Raw genomic sequence first — 21338 nt, forward strand, 5'->3', positions numbered from 1 at the left:
TTCCTTCCATTAATGAGCACTTAGGTTGTTTCCACCTTTTGGCTATTGTGTATAGTGCTGCAATGAACACTGGTGTACATGTGCCTGTTGGAGTTGCTGCTTTCAGGTCCCTTGGGTATACCTAAGAGTGGAACTGATGGGTTACATAGTATTTCTGTACTTAACTTTTTGAGGAACCACCAAACTGTTGCTTTCTCTTTCGACCTTGAGCTTTGAAACCAATACACATTCTCCCCTCCCACGACCACCACCATAACACCTTACCTCTTCCTCCCCACAGTCACACTCTTCCCCATCTTCCAGGTATCCATTCCCACACCTCCGGCCTCCATACAGCATCCTGGTGTCCGGCATGTTGGAGAGACACATCCCACCACCTGACTGCAGATACCTGTCCAACTCCTTCCTGTTGCATCCATTGAACACTCTGGGAAAGGGGTGTCTGGCAGAGAACAAGGTTGAAGTTAGTTGGGAGTTTGGGCAGCAAGCAATCAAAAAGCTGTCAATCCTGCTATGTAGGTGGGAGATTCCACCTGGACTCCAGCCCCATAGTCCATGCACATACATCCCGACCCCCACCCCTTAGAACCAAAAGAGTAAAAGGTCCTGGGTCTCACTATAAAAACCATAACCCATTGCCATCGAGTCGATTCCGACTCATAGTGACCCTATAGGACAGAGTAGAACTGCCCCATAGAGTTTCCAAGGAACGCCTGGCAGATTTGAACTGCCGACCTCTTGGTTAGCAGCTGTAGCACTTAATCACTAAGCCACCAGGGTTGCCAATATAGGCAGAAAAAAACCAAAAGCCATACCTTCCTTTTACTGCGGGCAGTACTGCTATTTTGGTCTATAAAGCAACCCCAAATTTTTTAAATGGATTAAAGGTTAAACACTGGGCAATTTCCTTCAGTTGTCAGGTATGTCGCAAGCAATTTGTTACTAATAATTGTTAAACTACTAAATTTGTGAACAATTTAAAAACAAGTTGGAATAATAATTAAGATAACTCTCAATTCATTTGTCTTCAGGTATGCTTTTTTGATTGGGAGGGAAAGAGGTGAGCTTGGAGTAACGGTGAACTGATAGGGATTTGAGAATGACCCAAGGAGCAGTATCCTGCATGTAAACATCATCCTTTGTGTGTCACAGCCAAGGAGTGATGAAAAAACACTGGACAAAGGATTTCCAAGAAAGCTGCATTTCCTCTTGGAGACACGAAAATGCCACTCTCTAAAAATCATAAGCACCCTCTAATGGTTTGGGGTGGGGTGAACATAAGCTTCCACTGGAATGCCTCCCCAAAAGTGGCTCAGGTCCTAAAGAACCCAATGCTCTGTGCTATCTTGAGTCCAAACACTAAGAGATAAGTCCTTGAAAAAAACTCCAGAATTTTCCTTCAAGGATTCTGTTTTAAAAAAATCCCTTGTGACCATAAGGGAGATGCAGCTGCCTCATCCTTGTTCCTCATGATAAACGCAGCCTTTGGGGTGTGTGGATGCTCTCCTTCCTTCTCTTTGTTCTGGAGGCTGCATCAGAGCTTTCAGTCAAGGATCTAACAGCACTGATCACACTCCCTGGGATGGAGAAATCAAAGGTTGTAGCTGTTATCAAAATGGGTCCTCATCTGGGCCAATAGATGGATCTTGATCAAAAAGAGGAAAACCATGGAACAAAATTTCAAATTCTTATAGAAGCCAGACTTACTGGACCCATTGAAACTGGGGTAACCCCTGAATCTGTTGCCCTGAGATAATCTTTCAGCCTTGAACTGAAACTATCCCACAGAGTCATCTTTAAACTAAACCACGGTTAAGCTCAACTAGTAAATAATGTTTGCCTTCAGCATTGTGCTCTTTTAAAGGTTGGAATTAGTTAGAAGTCTGGGCAGCAAGCAATGGAAACAGCTGTCGATCCTGCCATCTTTGAGGATGTATGAGATTAAGTTAACAACAGTAACTCTAAAACCCAGAGGAGAGGTTCAGGGGACAGAGAGTCTCAGTTAATGATGGTGAAACGATGTGGGTAGAGATAGCAAGAATGGTGAAGAATGTAAACAATTTCATTGAACTGTACATGTAGAAAATGTTAAATCAGCGTATGTCTTGTTACGTATATTTCCATCAAAAATTAAAAAAAAAAAATTGGTTGGCACGAAATATTCATAAATATACATGCGGTCAGGCTAATTTTACAGCCAAAGGCCCTTAGAGAGAAATGAAATATATCTTAGGGTCCCACCAGCACAAAACTTCTTGCTAGAAACCTAGTGCTCCTTCCACACACCTGCCTCCTTGGTCCTCTTGCCATTCCTTTGGTGTAAAAACCACAGTTCCCTCCAAGGTCCCCAAAGAAGTATAAGAGAGGCTCCCTGGGGCTAGCTGGGAGGAACCCTTGAGTCACACTGGCCACGCTTGTCCTGCTCTCCTCCCCATCCTCACCCTTCCTGGCAGCTTCTGCTTGACTCACCCGGTGGCCGCAGCCATGATGCACCCACCGTCAGCCGCGCTGGCCGAGCAGCAGTCTGCAGAATCGTGGCTCATGCCGAAGTTGTGGCCCATTTCATGGGCCATGGTGGCAGCCACACCAATGGCATTCTCGGAGTGGTCCTGCTCAGGGAGAGAGTTCGGATCAGAGGGCTCGTTCTGCCTCCTGTCTACATCCCGACCTTTTCCTTAGCCAAGCGATGCTGCTCCCCATTGACTCCGTTATCCCTGAGCAAACAGGCTGTCAACTGGAAGTCTAAATCCACTGACGCTGGTAATTAGGAAGTCGAATGCTTAAAAGTCCATATTTCCTGAGTTCCTCAAGGTTGGAGGCTACGTCTGACCCATCGATAAATTCCCTAACCAATAAACACTTTCTGAATAAAAGAGGAGGATTTTGCCATTCTTTCTCTTAACATAGAGATCTCTCCAGGCTATAAAGGAACTGATGCGGGAAATACCACATGAGTCAAACATGACGTGTTTCTGGCCCAGGGCTTTCTGAGAAAGCCCATGAGATAGACACATACCAGGCACGCCACCTAGGATAGTGCCTGGCATTTAATCATAAGAAGCAAAAGCTAATGAAACAAACAACAACAACAAAAAAATAAATAGAAAAGAAGCAGCAAAAACAGATTATAACACTTAGGTATGTTTCTTACATCATAATTCTCAGTCTAACCCTAAGATTATAAATCGTAAAATTCTTTTTCTATTTTCTAATGGAGGAAATGCATTAACTTGCCCAAAGTCTTATTTGCTATTTAAACCCAACTGATTTTGACTCTAGAGCCTGTGGTTTTAACCTCTATGCTACACGTGTTAGTAAGCACTAGATGGGTGAAGGGATGGACAAACAGATGGACAGCAAGCCTCCTTAATAGCTAATTCACAGATTAGAAATGAATCCTCAAAGCATCCCCACAAAGTCAGAGAGAATTTCAAAAGAAGACAGTAATTTCCTAATCATGACTTTGAGAAAGGCTCTTGTTTCCGAAGGACACATGTAACAATGCAAGACCTGAAATAAAAATGCTTTTATCTCTATTATCTTACTATTCCCCAGTCCCTGGTTTGGAACATATGAGAGATTGAGTGATGTATTAATAGCTTCAGGGTTCTTCTGAGCTTGAAAATCAAAAATAAACTCTAAGAAATGAAAATTCACTCCTGGGGACCTCTATCTCTTAGAATTTAATGGTTTCGTTTCAAGAAATTGCCCTGCTTCCTGTCCAAGCTCTTTTTTCTGCAATAATAAAGATTAAATTATTTTATGAAAGATGTCTTGTGAGGGCATTTTATCAGCTTCTGTAACACGGGAACACTTGCGAGACTCACCATGTTCACACCTCCAGACTGGTACACGGAGCACATGGCCATGAGGGGGGCCAGGCCAATGGTGGTGCCGTGGAAGGACATACCCCTGAGAGAGAAAAGGAGAAATAAGAGGTGACTCGGGTGGAGGCTGAGAGGGCTGTTCTCATGTGCCCAGAAGCGAGTGGCCACCATGGCTCCTTAGCTCTAGTGACATTCAAGATCATTCCCAAGGGGAGAAGCCCGGGTATCCAGGCCAACTGGACAACCTCCAGGTCACCACAGCTCTTATTTCCTCTCACCTCCTCCGCTACTGCTCCAGAGAAGCAGAAAGAGAGTGAAGAGGCCACTTTTTCCCACAATGTGCCCATAGCCCCATTCTCTGGAAGGAAAAGGGCAGGGCTTACAAACCTGCATTCCATTCTTGCTGGACAGGAAAAGGTCAGAGGGAGGGCCTGGTGAAAAGGGCACAAGCTCTGATGCTGAAGTGAATCATGCCCACTTCCGGCAGCTGCCAAGGTCCCATGCCAGCATCCCTGGCTCTATGGTGTGTGTGTTTGTATGTGTGTGTGTGTGTGCGTGCGTGGAGCAGGTGGGACCAGGGCAGCAGCTGTGAGGGCTGATCCTTCATCCCCACATCACACTGGGGCCAAGGAAACAGATGTGTCCCATCAAGGACCTCACCAAGTGCAGCTGGGTGCAAGAATGAGCCATTTCTGCTTTTGATTTGCAATTGTGATCCTAATCTGCCAACAGCCAGCAACATTTCCCCCAGCTTAACATACTTCTCTCTCAGCTATATGCAACCAGGGCAGGGAAGAAGGAATAAATAAAATACAAGTCTTTTCATGCATGCCACAAACACATAATTTATTTAAAGAATCTATGTGGAAATTCATTATGTGGTACTTTTATATTTCCATGTTTGTCTTCTCATCTAGGCCATGAAATCTCTGAGAGCTGGGACTATTTTATTTGCTCTGGGGTCACCAGGACCTAGTATACAATCTGATACACAGTGGGTAATTAACAGATGCCAGTTGAATTAAAGGCACACTTACCTTCGGAGAAACAATTTGCAAAGGCATATGGAAAATATATACAAATCTATATGAAACCCTACTGATTATTTTATAAGCCCATTTTATGGCCTTGGGGGGAGTCATACTAGAAACCTAAATTCAAGGCCTTGCCCAAAGGAGTGCGCCATGCTTCTGTGAGCTCAGGCCAAATGTTTCAGTACCCAAAGACTCTTCCTAGGTCAAAGCACCACATGAAGTGAACACTTACAGTCTAGGTTTCCAGTACAGTTACTTTCTTCAGTTCCTTTAAAAGTGTAAATGAAGGGAAACTCTGAGCACTCAGAGACATATTTGGGGGACAGAAGAAAACTGGTTTTATGATATATGTGCTTTTTGTTGTAGCTGCCTCAAAATACCTTTGGAAGTCAACACTAATAAATATCAAATAATCACCTTTAGGGGACTGTCATGTGCCACCATGACCCTTGTCAGTGTCTGTTCTTTTCCCTCCAGGACTGAAGAACATCCAACATAAGTTCCCCCTCCCCCCATCCCCATCCCAATGTCTCCCACCCATCAAACAGAGTTCTTGCATGATCTGCCACTTGGACCCTGGGGCACTCAGCCCTGAGCTCCTGGAAACAAGGTGAAGGATAACTCAAGGAATGTCTCTCCTGTGGCTGTGTTGGGGGATTAACTCATGTACTCAAACATGGTCATGGAGATCAAGATGAGCCCCTGAGAAAGTGTTTCAAAGCGGCCCGCTTCACAAATGGATACTCAATGGCTTCAGACCCTCTGCTGAATATGAGTAAGGCTGATTTTTCATCTAGGTTTTCAGCACTTCTTGGGATTGTTATGCCTCCCAGGCTTTTTAATATTTTTCTGGGTATGCTGGGCACAGAGCACAGGTCTGAGAAATACTGGCATATCTGGACCAGAGTGTCAAGATGGCCTTGTACAACCAATCCTCTCCACGAGCGAAAGAGGGAGACAAACACGGAGCATCTGTACTGCAGGCAGAGGCTAGCAGCGTTAGCTTTGCATCAGACACCAACACAACACACAGGGGAAGAGGCTATTTACGTGATTAACTGTGCGTTGTCATGGTTCTTCTGGGTGAGTAGCTTGCGCCTCCAGCTAAGAAATGACCAGAGGGTAGAATACGGATTCTCTGAAACTTCACACAAATTCCCATGAGTCCACACTTCCAAGCCCACGAGGGCAATCCGGATGTTCAAGGATCGGTAGAACTGAAAGCACACACAGAAAAGCCACATTATCTGTCAACCACCTGGGTTTTATAAGCTTCTTCCTAGGCTAAGAGCTCAGAAGGCAGATACCAGATTTCTCTTCTCCACATGCCTCCAAGGGGAGTGTTTTGGGTTGAACTGTGTCCCCACTTCAAAAAAAAAAAAAAAAGATACATTTAAGTCCTAACCCCTGGTATCTCTGTGAGTGTAACCTTGTTTAGAAATGGAGTCTTTGAAGGTGTTATCAGTTAGGTTAACATGAGGTCATACCAGAGTAGGGTGGATCCTAATACAATATGACTGATGTCCTTATAAAAGAGGAGAGCCCAGCTACCACTACCAATCATTCTGACCAGGGACAAAATAGATGGTTCCAGATAGAATGTGAGAACATTATAGAACAAAACTCAAATTCTTAAAAAAAAAAAAAAAAAAAGCTAGACTTACTGGACTGGTAGAGACTAAAGGAACCGAGACTATCACCCTGAGATACTCTTTAAACTTTGACCTGAAACCACTCCTGCAGGTCACCTTTCAGCTAAATAACAGACTGGCTCATAAAATAAACAATATCACCTGCGAGTACTGTGCTCCTTTAAAAAAAATTCATCTATATGAGAAGAAATGGTCAACATTTACCCTAAAGCAAAGATGAAAAAGTCAGGGGAGGCAGGGAAACTAGAGTAACGGAAATGGAACAACAGAACAGAAATAATGCGGATGCTACCACAGTGTGGAAAATGTGACCGATGTCACTGAACAGTATGTACAGAAACTGTTAAACGGGAACCGAATTTGCCGTGTAAACTTTCACCAAAATACAATCAACTTGATTCTGACTCACAGGGACCCTATAGGACAGAGCAGAACTGCCCCAGAGGGTTTCCGAGGAGCAGCTGGTAGATTTGAACTGCCGACCTTTTGGTTGGCAGTCAAGCTCTTAATCACTATGCCAACAGGGCTCTAAAATATTTATAGAAAAAAATTAAAATAAAAGAGGAGAGACAAACAGAGGGAAGATGGCCACATGAAGATAAAGGCAAGGATTGGAGTGATCTACAAATCAAAGAAACACAAGTATTGCCAGCCATCACCAGAAGCTAGAAGAGAGGCATAGAACAGATTCCCCCTCAGATCCATCCCTAATTTTGGACTCCTAGCCTCCAGAACTGTGAGACAATAAATTTCTTTTGGTTTTAGTCACTCAGTTTGTGGTACTTCATAACAGCAGCCCAGGAACTAATGTAGGGAAGAAGGTACAGGCGTTATTACTCACATTTTTCAGAACAGAAAAATTGGGGAAATGAAATCTTGGGAAAGACGTATAACATTCTCATAGCATCCTGGTGGCAGAACTGGGGTTATTCAGTTCAGAGAAGACTAGATAGGACATAAAAGGATCAGCATTGTTCTGCCTGGTCCTGAAGAAGGGCTTCAATCAATAAGTAAAACAGACAGGAAAGACAAGTTTCAAAGCTGGTCGTCAGGAACCTCAGAGCTAAGCTTTGCTGTGCTCGGTAATAAATACTGGGCTGTCTAGTACGACTCTCTCTCCCAGTTCTTTACATGGTCTTATTTTTTTTATATATGTCTAAATGGTTCTCTTGTATATGGATTTTTAAACAATTTCTTGAGGTAAAATTTACATACCAAGAAATCTCCCCTTTTTAGCATACAATTTAATAATTTTTAGTAAATTTAATATATTATGAAACCATTACCATATCCAATTTTAGAATACTTTCATCACATCAGTAAGATCCTTCATAACCTTTTACAGTCATTCGCACCCCCCAACCTAGGCAACCACTAATCTACTTTCTGTCTCTATAGATTTGCCTTTCACTGGACAGTACTTATAAATGGAATCATACAATATGCAGTCTTTTGTGTCTGGGTTCTTTTCACTTAGCATAAGGTTTTTCAGATAAGTATTTCATTCCTTTGCATTGCTGAATAGTGTTCCATTGTATCACTATATCAAATCATATATGGACATTTTATTGTAAGGTGTCTCTCGTTCATTTTGGAAATAAATGAGTATAAACAATATACAAATGGATGGATATGTTTACTCCCAAAACTCTCCTTCCCCATCACTGGAGGTGTTCAGGTTTTGTCAAGAATATCATAAGCAAGTTTCAAGCATTAGACTGACATAGGTCCTAGATAATCATCAGGGTCCTTTCTAACTCAGAGATCCTGAAATTCTGTAAACGAGATCTGACTATCTAGCCCCTTAAGACTAGAGCTATATCTAACCTTTAAGACATGAGGCCTTTCATCTCATATGCATATAAACAGGAAGAGGGTTTTCTTTAAAGCTAAGCCACAGGAAGGCATGGGCACAAGGGATCCTTTGATTGGCCTACTCTGAGATGCCTACCATAGAAACACAGGTCACATGAGCAGAAGATACCATTGTAATTCAAAGTTGGCACACACTGCCCTAGCTAAAAATAATAATCACAGCACCAATTTTATTAAGCACTTCCAGTGTACTAGGCACTGAGGCTTAAAGAAGCTCAGTAATTTGCTCAAAGTCTCAGCATTAAGTTAGTGGAGCCAGGATTAAAGTCCAGATTATCTGACCGCAAAGTCCACTCACAGCCCTGCACAGCTTAAGAGCTGGAGTGTTTACACATCTAGCCAAAATCAACTTGCTCTAAGAAGTTGTGGTCTAAGATGGGCTCCAGACCTGGGGAGGCTAGAATCAGTTAATTTCAAAGGCAATTTTACGTTCCTGTTCCAATTTAGGTCAATCATTAAAGAAAATACAGGATTCAGATTTCACCTTGAACTTGCTTTACTAGGAAGCTTTTTCAGGAGGTAAACTTGGCTTTTTCCCCAAGGGAAACATTTTGAATCAAGTTCATGATTCAGTAAATTAGTGTAGTTCATTCCAGCATTTGCTTCAACAATAGTTCAGTTCAAGCTCCTGGATCAGCAACTCTCAGAGAAGTAGGTGTGCCTTCCCTCACCCCAGACGGGAGAAACTAGCTGCTGGAGAGACAACCAAGACTGCTTCCCAGAATGGACAACCCAGCAAAGCTTGTGGCTTCAAGTAAGGACTGGGGTTTGCTGATGCCTCCCTTCTCCCTCCACGTTTCATCAGCATCCTTGATTCTATCACCCAGGCCAGCTGGAGAGTTCACAAAGGGGAGACCCAGCCAAGTCCCCCACTGCTGGGTCTCCACAACAATAGATGTCACTTGGCTGGTAGCAGGATCTACCTCCTGTATAGTCCCCAGGGAAATAAACTTCCTTGTTTTCCCAGATGTTGAGTGTGTCTGGGTTGCAGGATCATTCAGATGTTATTGCTGAGTGAGTTGTGAGCCAGACAGAGGAGTTAGAATAAGGTCCCCAAGAGACTGTGTCCATGGAGTCCTTTCTTCCAGGAAATGCCAGTGTTTGACTTTCACTTGACTCTAAGCTATGTTTCCAGAGCCACCTAAGGCAGAACAAAAACATGGGACATAACCAAAAAAAAAACCAAATCCGTTGCCATTGAGTTGATTCTGACTCATAATGACCCTACGGAACAGAGTAGAACTGCCCCACACGGTTTCCAAGGAGCAGCTGGTATATTTGAACTGCCAATCTTTTGGTTAGCAGCTGAGCTTTTAACCACTGTACCACCAGGGCTCCAAGAAGTTCTATAAGTGCTCTGAAATTATACAATAATTTTATCAAATTCTCAAAGAGACCTACAACTCCAACAATGTTAAAACTCCTTATTTTAAACTATACAATGCCAGTGTCAAGTGACTATTTTCATTCTAGGTTACCTACTCTTCTGCATTTTGTGCTACAACAAATACAAAGTATTTTCAAGTCTCAGACCAGCCTGTTCTAGTAAAATTGAAGTACTTAGATATTTCTTAAGAGGATGCTGGAAAAAGGCCTGGCCTAGGAAAGTTAACTATCTACCAGCTTCCTAGGAGGAAGGAAATAGTTTTAGAACTGTTTTACAGGTGGAGACTGTACAGACTGGCCAAAAAAAACCTATTTCTCCACACCCTAACCTACCTCAATTCCCTCCTAAACCAGAGAATCCTTAGGCCTTAACCCTGGAAGGAAATTTAAAGAGCTTTAAAGATCATGGGTTTTTTAACTGGGCTCCTCCATGTCCTAGCTTCCTCAGGAGCCACAGCAGAGGGGAGAGGAAAGGGTCAGAAGAACAAAGCTTTGGGTCCTCACTGGTGTAAGATTTCGTTTTTAAAAAGGATTCTGTTGGGGAAAAAAAAAATTGAAAGTCATTGGTTTAGGCCAGCTCCTCTATTTTATAGGTTAAAAAATAAGAAAAACAAAACTGCAACCCAAAGAAGATGAGTTACCTGCCTACGGTCACATAGTTCAGGGCTTTTGTCAAGGTTATCCTGAGCCTCTATGTCATCACTCATTCTCTTACAGAAACTGGCTTGAGTGGCCAATCTGGCAGAAGGTAGCTCAGGTGCCATGTGATCTCCTGTCCTGCAGCCCCTCTGAGGGGCTGGCAGCTTTCCCACAAAGTACACACCTGGTCTCACCTTATCAGCATAATTGGCGATCTCCATGAGCTTGTGTTTGGTGGCTTCCTGGTCTCGTCGATTCTTCTGAAACTAAATGGGACAAGCAAAACCGGTGAGACTCCAGAACCTCTCCCAGCACCCCTCCTGTGCCCCACTACTTATCTTTGAATTGGTTCATTTCTTTTGTCTTCTACGATCAGTCATTTATATATAACAATCTCCCCAACCACAGTGTCATCTCCTGAAGGGCAGGACCTGGGTCTCATACATGTCAGTATTTCCAGTTCCTAACCCAGCCTGAAAAAACCCATTGCTGTCGAGTGGATTCCAACTCATAACGGCCCCACAGGACAGAGTAGGATTGACCCGTAGGGTTTCCAAGGAGTGCCTGATGGATTCAAAGTGCTGACCTTTTGGTTAGTAGCTGTAGCTCTTAACCACCAAGCCACCAGGGTTTCCATAGTTGCTACTAAAAAACCCAAAACCAAACCCAGTGCTGTTGAGTTGATTCCAACTCATAGTTACCTTATAGGACAGAGTAGAACTGCCCCACAGGGTTTCCGAAGAGCACCTGGTGGATTCGAACTGCTGACCCTTTGGTTGGCAGCCGTGGCACTTAACCTCTACGCCACCAGGGTTAAAATTAGCACAAGCAAATTCAACTTGGAGCCCAGGCTCTGCAGTGTTCTTGTTTTGGGAGCACACAGAGTCCTTCTGAAGACTCCCTTACACCCATCTGGTAAAAGCCAGATGCTGTTAAGTCTCTGATCCACTCATCTTCCAGAAAATAGATGTGGAGGAAATATCTCACATTCATGTGGTCATGCAGCAGGGTACATCTGGTTAAAAGTTACGGTTGGGTCCCAAAAAAAGTTCATGATGTTGTCGTCAATGTTTTTAAGTAGACAACATCCATTGCTTTGGCTTCAAGGGGGAAAAAAAAAACCCTCATAATTCCTTGGGAAACATTCTGCTTTACATAAGGTAGGATCCTTTAGCTGTGTGAACAAAAACTAGTGCACACACTCTGTCTTCTGACATCCTGGTCATACACAACTTCAAAACCCTGGCAATTTCAACTGACATGTTATTTTAACATCTGAAAGGTGGATATAAATTACACATTGGGGCACAGTGTAGTTCTACTTCATTCTATTCAAAGGTGGCAGCTTGTTTTCCTAAACTTGCTGAGGGCAGAGGCTGTAGGTTTAAGCCCTAGTGGTGCAGTGGTTAAGAGCCTGGCTGCTAACCAAAAAGGTCAGCAGTTCAAACCCACCAGCCGCTCCTTGGAAACCCTATGGGGCAGTTCTACTCTGTCCTTTAGGGTCACTATGAATCTGAAGCAACTCAATGGCAATGGGTTTGTTTTTTTGATTTTTTTATGGTCCCTTTGATGGTATAAATGGTTAGCGTGCTTGGCTGATAACATCAGGTCAACTGGCAGTGCCTGCCTGTGCTTTTACAGCAAAAAGAATTCTGAGAATGGGGCTAAGCAAGAAGAAGTGCTGCCCTCGATTAGAAATGTCTACCATGGGTAGCCAGGGAAAGACATTTCAGTATGAATGCCCCACACTGGTCAATACAGTCTCAAAAGGAGTGCTCTCTTGCAGCTACAATGATGAAGTAAAGCCTCATAGTGGAAAGCTAAAATTTGTTACAACTGCGATTTGAATTTGTAAACAAATGGCATGTCGTGTAGCCTGCAACTGTTATATGGAATCTCTGTACCTATTCACATTGGGTATACACTACACAGGTTATTTCAATTTGAATCCTTCATTTCCTTTTTCTATCTCATCCTACAAGAATATCCAAGAAAGAAACAAAAAAGAATAGCCAAATAAAACACCCTAGGAGGATATTTGTTTAGATGGGCTGTGTCCCAGCCCTGACACAGGGAAGAAATCCACTTTTTCTCCTTCTCTCCCTGTTTTGGGGCTTTCCCAGACTTCCTTGGAACACTGTCCCTCATTTGAAGAGAATACCGCTTTCACCACTGCCTTCTACAGAGTTAAATTCAATGTAAAGCCCTTTGACTTCGATCCTTCCAAGGTGTTAATCCTGAAGTTTCTTATTATGGGGTCATCCCATTTCTAAACTGACCTCATAGCACAGAAAGCATTACAGCATTTCCATTCATTTAGTGAGTATTTATTAGAACATAAAGGTCAGATTTCAATATTTTCAAAATATATTAACCTTATCTTCAGACAATTGCCCAATAATGCCCACCATAGTTTAAGGAATGTGTTATGTTGTCAGGAATTGTCTGAAGCAGGAGTCGGCAAACTTTTTCTCTAAAGGGCCTGAAAATGAATGTAAGACTTTGTGGGCCATATATTGTCTCTGTCACAACTACTCAACTCTACCATGGGGCAGTATATAAACCAAGGGGCACAGCTGTGTTCTAGCAAAACTTTATTTACAAAAACAGGTTATGGGCTGGATGTGGCCATGAGCCATAAATTGCCAATCCCTGGTCTAAAGTAAGGAATATGTGAACCCCCTATTTTCTAGGGGGCACAGGAAGTAAAATGTGGTACATAACCCATCCTTTCCCAAGTACCCCACAATCTATGTGTATGATGAAACTCCTTTGCAAGCCTCTTTGTACAGCTACAACCTATCTCCTCCTACAGCATCCCCTCTTGCTCTCTTTTCCCCCTTGGATTCCCTGTTTCACCCGAGGAACGAATAGGCTGAGAACCAGTCCAGGTGCTCCGACCTGGGCCCAGGCAGTGAGGAGCTATGTGATCATTTTCTTACCTCCAACAACTCTCTCTCTAGGCAGCAACACTGTCTCACTTCCCCTCTCTGCGTCTACTCCCTGCTCTGAGGTCAGAGCCCAGGAGAAGCCTGCCCTGCCTCAGCACCAGGTTGTAAATCACAGAAAAGGCAATCCTCCCTTCCCGTCATCTCCGATTAATTCCTTGTGAGGCATACATTTCTGCCTTCAGAGGATGAGGGAGTGTGGGAGAGGCATTCATGAGCCTGTGAGCTCAGCCTGGCCTCTGATAACCCCCACCCACCCCCTCACATGAGTCACCACAGCCTTGGGCAGAGGAGTGCCCAGGACCCCATAAAGGAGCACATCCTCTTATCCGCGGTGGCTGCATGAACGTGCCTTGTTGGACCCACGCTGGAAATGTCTGTGCAGCAGGTGCTGAAGGTGCTTGTCTCTGCAACAGGAAGAGGCGGCAAGGAGCCACGGTGCTGTAGGTGACACCACAGTGCTGGAAGCACCTTGAGCAGACATACTTCCTCTCGGGGGTTTGCCGAGACCCTGGAGGTCAGCAGAACTAAAACGCCAAATCCTTGGCTGGCCTCCTCTTGTCCAGCTATGGGGAACACGCACCCAGTGATCTTTAAAACCCTGCATCCAGATTCCACTGGGCAGGCGGGGCAAAGTGCAGGGCCGAAGGGTTGGAAGGCCCCACCTTTAACCTATAGCAGCTGCGTTTCTCTATGCAGAAATATTGGGGCTTTCATTTGAACAAAGGATTTGGTGTCTGGAAAAAAAAAGTGGCTAAAGCTCACTGTGTTAGATAATCTTAGATGCAAAGCTTAAACCAAAAAATGTCCGAGAGCCAGAGGGGCTCAGCTTTCTTCCAGCCACCTTCCCACTAGAGGCAGTTATGTCAGGCAGAGCTACAGGCTAGAGATGCAGATTTGGGACATTCTCCCATGACTGTGGAGCCTTTGCTTACAAACCAGCTTTGGATTTTGCTCTCTGCACTGCTCCCCTACCCTATACACACAGCAGTCTTTGGAAGGAAAAACAAAAGAAATGGGGGGGGGTGGGGAAGCCGAAGGCTGCTGGGAAAACCAATATGGACATCAATTAAAAAGCTAAACTCTACTCAAAGCAGAACACAATGTTCCCTCAGCCTGGAGTGCCTTTCACTTCCACTTCTCTGCCCAGTTAACTCCGCCTTGTTCTACAACATAGCTCAAGAGCCACCTCCTCTTGCCACTAGCATGGAAGGCAGGTCTCCTGATGTGAACATGAGTGCTCTTTCCCTACCCCTCCCGGTCTCCAGAATCTGTGTCTGGGGATTCCAGACTAGGTTGTTGTTGTTAGGTGCCTTCGAGAAGATTTTCAACTCATAGCAATGCAATGTGACAGTGTAGAACTATCTCAGGGTTTCCTAGGCTGTGATCTTTATGGAAGCAGATCACTAGGCTTTTCTCCGGCAGAGCCGCTGGGTGGGTTCCAACAGCCAACCTTTTGGTTAGCGGCTGAGCACTTAACCATTGCACCACCAGGGCTCCTTCCAGACTAGGTCAGGCCACCTATAATGAGGCCTTTGTGTAGGTGGTAACTACATCATTTGGATGGGTACAAAACAGACCTGCCTTGTGATGAGTTTTATCCTAAGGGAAGCCCCAGGTGAGCATGCATGGTATTAGAACACCAAGACTGCTAAGCTCATCACGACACTGGGTGACAGAAGATACGCTTAGTTATGGGACTGCATACAGTGAGAATCGGAGGTAAAACGCGGCAAATACAGGGGCTGGGGCAAAACCCATTCTTCAGGTGCCAGCCTAAACATCTCTGCCTCAGATTAGCTTTCTCTGATTCCCAAAACCACACTGGATCCCCTATTACATGCACGCTACCATGCTGTACTTCTCCATCTTAGCAGTTATCACACTGGGAACTATAGTTTCTTGGGCTGTCACTGTAAACTCTGATGCCAGGCCAGGTCTGTCTAGGTCAGAGCTGTATCTCCTGGTGCCAGACACAGTGTTTGGCACATAATAGAAAACCAAGAAAATTGCTAACGAATAAGTGAAGCTGAATGAATGAGCAAGATAACTGTTCATCAAATCTAAGAACCCAAAGACCCTCAAGAATGTCTAATTTCAGGAATATGGAATTAAAAGGTAAACTTGCTAGTCCTTCAGGTTAGTAGTTCTCAAACTTGACCTTCCATAAGACCACTCAGAGGACTTGTTAAAATATGAATTTTTGGACCCCACCCCTACAGTGTAGGATTCAGTTGGTCTGAGGTGGAACCCAGAATTTGCATTTTTCATAAGTTTCCAGGTGATATTGATGCTGTTGGGTCTAGGGACCACATTTTGGGAACTTCTGCTTTTGGTTCTCATTTGGCATCAACATGATTATAAACGTGGACCCACATATGGTCAAGGAAATTTGATTCAATCAGATTCAATTATCTTTGTAAAGAAAACACAAGATTTAAAAATTTCTAAAGAAAAATTCACAGACTCCTAAGAATAAGCTGCCTAGCCTAAAGGTCTTCAGTCCCAGTCTAAGAAATATTAATTCAGATAATTGCCCTGATTCTCTGTATGACTGATGTATTGAGCTAGAAGAGATTTTCCTTTGTTTGTTTTTTTCCCCAACTATGTTTAAAATGGCAAAAAGAGCCCTTGGTCAGATTTCAGGTCAAAATTGTATGATGAACCAGAGAAAGATGAATGTGTCAGTATTTCCCCAAAGTAGCTCGAAACCTGGAATGGAAGCTGTCAAGAGCAATTTTTCTGCTAAAGCCCTTTGCCTCCCCCTTACCTCTGCATAATCAGCCACGAGATAAAGTTCCACATACTTCATGGAGTGTAAATCTTCCCTTTTCATCTAAGAAAAAGATATAAGAGATCAGAACTGGACTTGGCCTCATTTCAAAAAACTGCTAAGAAATGCAGCCTGTCAGTAAGCAGTTGACCTCCTTACTCATTTTGTACTGCAACACTAGGAGCAGTCCTGGCTGCAGTCACCACCACCCTCTCTACACCTTCCACCCGCCATCTTGATTATCATTGGAGATGGCTCTGGGATGCGGATCCAGTCCTTTGTTCTCAAAAAACAATGAGCTGAGCTGGCTAATACCGGCAGACCAGAGGCCAACACACTCTGAGGGAACATGCTGACAGTCAAGTTCCCAAAGAACATTTAAACCACATATCTCTATTTTAAGTATAAATAAATACACCATGTTTGTGCATATGCCTAAGTGATACTTTGAAAGGGGGAGTATGCATTTTTTTCACATTTTAAACTTTCTGAAATCAGCACCTCAGGTATTTTAAATGTGGTAGTGTTTTCCCAAATAGTAATTATTCTACCACCTAGTGTATCTCACGCTCAACAATAATTTAGAATAAAAGAAAAAATCTATTTCTTCCTTCTTAACCATCTACTTTCATTTTAGAAACCTCCAGGCTTCAAAGTAAGGGTCCTCAGGGGGAGACAAGCCTATTCCCAGGTTGACTCCTGCACTGAGAGCCTCGAAACTTACCCTGCGTGGTCGCTTCTTGTTCTGGTTTGTAAACTGAAGGACCCAGTCTCTGGAGGTTGGCATAGAGTGCTGGAAACCACAGTTCCCTGGGGGTAGCTTGAGATGTTCAGATCTATAAATAAGGTGTTGGCCCTTGCTGTCAGGGAGGGGCTCGATGATGTAGCTGAGGTTACTGTTCACCGCTATCAGTCCTCTGTTAATGGAGAAACAGAACATCTCTGATCAAAGATCATGGCCCTGGAAAAGCCCTTTCCATGGGTCTCAGTTCCCTCATATCCAAAATGACATAGTTGGGTTCAATTATTGGTTCTTAACCTTATTATGGAGTCATGTACTCCTTTTTGGGAATGCAAGCTATACACTTCTTCTGCAGAGAAATGCACATATACATGAAATGTGATATACAACTTCAGAGGAGTCCTGGTGGCACCATGGTTAAGCGCTCAGCTGGTAACTGAAAAGGTTGGTGGTTTGAACCCACTCAGCAGCTCTGCAGAAGAAAGACCTGGAGATTAACCAAACCAAACCCAGTGCCGTCGAGTCGATTCTGACTCATAGCGACCCTACAGGACAGAGTAGAACTGCCCCATAGAGTTTCCAAGGAGCGCCTGGCGGATTCAAACTGCCCACCCTTTGGTTAGCAGCGGTAGCACTTAACCACTTAACGCCACCAGGGTTTTCACCTGGAGATTACTGCCTAGAAAACCCTGTAGGGCAGTTCTACTGTTACATGGGGTTTCTATGAGTCGAAATCAACTCGACAGCACACACAACAGATCTCATCACAGGAGTCCCTGGGCGATACAAACAGTTAACACACTTGCTGCTAAATGAAAGATTGGAGGCTCAAGTTCACCCAGAGCTGCCTCAGAAAAATCAGTCATTAAAAACCCTATGGACCCTAGTTCTACTCTGACACCATGAGCAGTTGGTTTGTTTTTTTGGTAAGCTCATTGCTGAACTCCAGGTTAAGAACCCCTGGACTAGAGAAGCTCAAAAGGTTCTAAAAAGGCTGGACTGGGACAGCTAATACTTATAAAGTATGGTAGGACTGGTGTTCCAAAAAACTACCCAAACCCAAGCATGACATACGACAAATCACATGTCAAAACTGGTGTTCCAAAAAACTTCCCAAACCCAAGCATGACATACGACAAATCATACGTCAAAACTTTATAGGCTCAGAAAAAGGCAGTTCAGCAGCCAGAGAAAGAACACTGGCCTGGGGTGAGGAGACCAAGGTTCTGGTGTTAGCTCTAACACTAAATTGTCACATGTTCTTCAACAAACCTCTTAAATCTCTCTGAGCCTCAATATCCTCATCTGCCAAATGGAAATGACAATTTACTATCAGAACTCTTGGGATGATTCAATGTAAAGACCTTGCACCTGGAAGCCAAAGCTAGACTGATGCCATTCCTACCAGTCCCAACTTCGCCACGTCAGCAAGGCAGCTCTCTGGTGAAGTGACATCCACAACCAAGCATGAGTGACTGCATTTTTCCTTTGGTTAAGATACTAGTGTTGGACTCAGAATAAAGATGCTTATCATTTATTTTATTCATTCACTTACTGAGCCCTGATCCTGTGTTAGACATAATCTCTGTCCTCAAGTGATCGACAGTCAGTAAAGGACAGTCACTCATTCCACAAATATTTACTGAACTCCTGCTGTTTGCCAGGCATTGTGCTAGTTGTTGAGGATGGAATAATGAACAAGACAGGCTAAGGGCCTGCTCTGCAGGAGCTTAGAGTTTAAACATGGGGATAAATCATCATAATATATACCAATTTCTTGGCTGCAATCTTTACGGAAGCAGATCACCAGGCCTTTCTCCAAGGGCAAGGTCTTATTATCCACACCACTGATGAACTGGAGACAGGGATTCTGGACTTGGTAGAAAGAGCGCCATGATTTATTATTTATCACTATCATAAATAATCAATGGAATGGCAAGTAGAGGCCCATGCACCAGGAATTTGTCATCCTTGGTACACTAAGATGAATACTACAACAAGAAAATGGATCGAGGGCTCAGAGGGAGAAGAAAGCCCAGGAATAAATCCTAGAGGCCCTAGCAGCATATCCTGTTCTCTAAAACCTCAGGCTCTTATCCATCCAGGAAGCTAAAAAAATTCAAGTATCTCCAATTCAGAGTCTTTGCCCTTCTCAATTGACAAAACCTATCTAAGGTTGGCTCGGCTTCTACTCCCATCCCAGCCCCTAGGGATCCCCACCCAGGTTTTGCTCTATGGGAAGGGCCTGTGCTGCTCACAGGAAAGAGCGCCAGGCTCTGATCAGCAGTGGTCCTTTCCGGGTTCCATCCCTGGCTAATCTCATTTTGGTGCCAGGAGTCTGCCGACTTCCCGGCTGCCTCACCCAGGCTGACGCAGCAGTCCCTGCCCAGCCCCATGGCAGACGCCCAATGTGCTCCTAAACAGCTGGGGGTGGGAGCGGGACAAAGACCAAGGGTCACATCCACTCCCTAGTCCAGACAGAAAGGGGCAAAGGGGAGAGCTGCTCTGAGCATCCTGTTCCAAGCTATCTTCTCCTCTCAGCTGATCAAGTCCCCTCCCATCATTTCAGTTTCCTCTGATGGCTGCCAATGTTGGAAACACAGAGGGCTTGACCACAAACCACCCAGTGGTTTTGTGTGCATCAGGCTGAGGCTGTGGAAATAATACCCAGTGAGTGGAAAGTTCCATAGAGAAGTCGGCGAAAATTCCAGTGTAGAGCCACAAGGTGTAGTTGATCGGGAAATCACTTAAACAACCTCTGGGCCAAATAGGACAAAGACCAAGCCAAAGTTTGGTACATGGTGAGCTATAAAAATCATGTTGTTGCTGTTGTCTGCCATTGAGTCAGCCCCCGGCTCATGGCAACCCCCTGTGTTACAGAGTAGAACTGCTCCACAGGGTTTTCTTGGCTGTAATCTTTATGGAAGCAGTTCACCAGGCCTTTCTTCCACAAAGCCACGGATGGTCCAAACCACCAACCTTTAGGTTAGCAGCTGATCACAAACCGCTTGTACCACCCAGGCTCCTTAATAACAAGATCTTACAGGTAACCTGGAGCCAAAGATTTAAGATCCACCAGACTTTGCACCCCATGCCCTTAAGTTCTACACTATCTGCCTCCATCAGCATTATGGGTGAATTGCGTACCCTAAAAAGATATGGTGAAGTCCTAGCCCCTGTACCTGTGAATGTGACCCTGTTTGGAAATAAGGTCTTTGAAGACGTTATCAGTTACGTTAACATGAGGTCATATTGGAGTAGAGTGGGTCCTAACCCAATATGAATGGTGTCCTTAATAAAGAAGATAAGATACACAGAGACAGGGAGACAGAGCAAGGACACCACGTGATGCTGCAGTTGCGAGTCAAGGAACTCCTGGAGGTACCAGAAGCTAGGGAACAGGCATGGGTCAGACTCTCCCTCAAAGCCACAGAAGGAATCAAGATGGCCAACACCGTGATCTCCAACTTGCAGCTTTCAGAACTATGTGACAATAGATCTCTGTTCTTATAACCCACCCAGTTTGTGGTATTTTGTTACAAGAGCCTGAGGAAACCAATACATTCAGTCCCAAACCTATGAATCAGTGATTTCTAGGTCACAGCTCCCAGAGACGGCTACTAGAATACTCTACTGAGTGTATTAAAAACACAGACCCCCGGGCCTCACTTAGGAGGCCTAGCATCTGCACTGTGAATAAGTTCCACGAAATTCCATTCCATAGCCACAATCAGGAACTGTGGCGTGGAGCCCATGCATTGCAGCGGGAGCCTGCCTCTTCAGAGGCTCCTGCAATTCTGTGTCAGGGAGTTGGCAGGTTACAGTTTGAGGAACACAGGTGCAGAAGGACATCGAAGGCCCTTCCAGCTCTAGGACTTTGTAGCCACCCATCCCCTCCCCAGGGCCTCTTGTAATTTGCTCCCTGGAGCAGATGCAATCCTCCCACACTGCTTGGGGGTGTTAGAGAGGGTGGTGCAAGCCCCAGCCCTTTACCCTGAACCCTAGCTTTGATGGTGGAGGAACTTCTGAGACTCCAGACCCTGTCCAGCCCCCCTCCCCTATCACTACAGCCCTGTCCTCCTAGCCGCCCTCCCCTCCACTGAGTACCCACCAGTCATTTATCGGTTTCTCCTTCTAGGAGCCTCAGTTGATCTAATTTGCTAACCGTTAGCCCTGACAGAGGCAGAGCTCAGCCAGGGGGTGTGGGAGGGGCCAGGACCTCACAGGCTATGCTCCATCCTATTTCTCATCATTAAGAGCTTGATACAAAGGAAATTGCGCAGAGAAGCGGGCAGGCCAGGCAGGTAGCAGGTGATGCGTGTTTAACCCCTAAGTGACTGAAGGACTCGCCCAAATACCTTCGCATCCTTCAGGGACACAAGGGAGAACTGCTTCTTGGGAATTTGTTAATTCGGAGCTAAACCTAAGGGAACACATCCAGCCTCCCTATATCAGAGCTGCC

At 44.6% G+C, this 21338-nt stretch overlaps 1 protein-coding gene across 3 annotated transcripts in view; it reads right to left on the reverse strand.

The window, feature by feature from the left end:
• Positions 1 to 21338, reverse strand: part of ADAM19 (ADAM metallopeptidase domain 19) — a 112877-nt gene that overhangs the window by 31131 nt on the left and 60408 nt on the right. For all 3 annotated transcript variants that reach the window (XM_064278863.1, XM_064278858.1, XM_064278853.1), the window contains exons 6-12: positions 16859 to 17051; positions 16132 to 16197; positions 10608 to 10679; positions 5912 to 6078; positions 3828 to 3912; positions 2470 to 2609; positions 265 to 442 (exon numbers count right to left, since the gene is read on the reverse strand). In XM_064278863.1, coding sequence (XP_064134933.1) covers positions 265 to 442; positions 2470 to 2609; positions 3828 to 3912; positions 5912 to 6078; positions 10608 to 10679; positions 16132 to 16197; positions 16859 to 17051 — 901 coding nt within the window. The remainder of the gene's footprint in view (positions 1 to 264; positions 443 to 2469; positions 2610 to 3827; positions 3913 to 5911; positions 6079 to 10607; positions 10680 to 16131; positions 16198 to 16858; positions 17052 to 21338) is intronic.

This window comes from Loxodonta africana, chromosome 2 (assembly GCF_030014295.1).
Source record: "Loxodonta africana isolate mLoxAfr1 chromosome 2, mLoxAfr1.hap2, whole genome shotgun sequence".
Taxonomy (NCBI): Eukaryota; Metazoa; Chordata; class Mammalia; order Proboscidea; family Elephantidae; genus Loxodonta; species Loxodonta africana.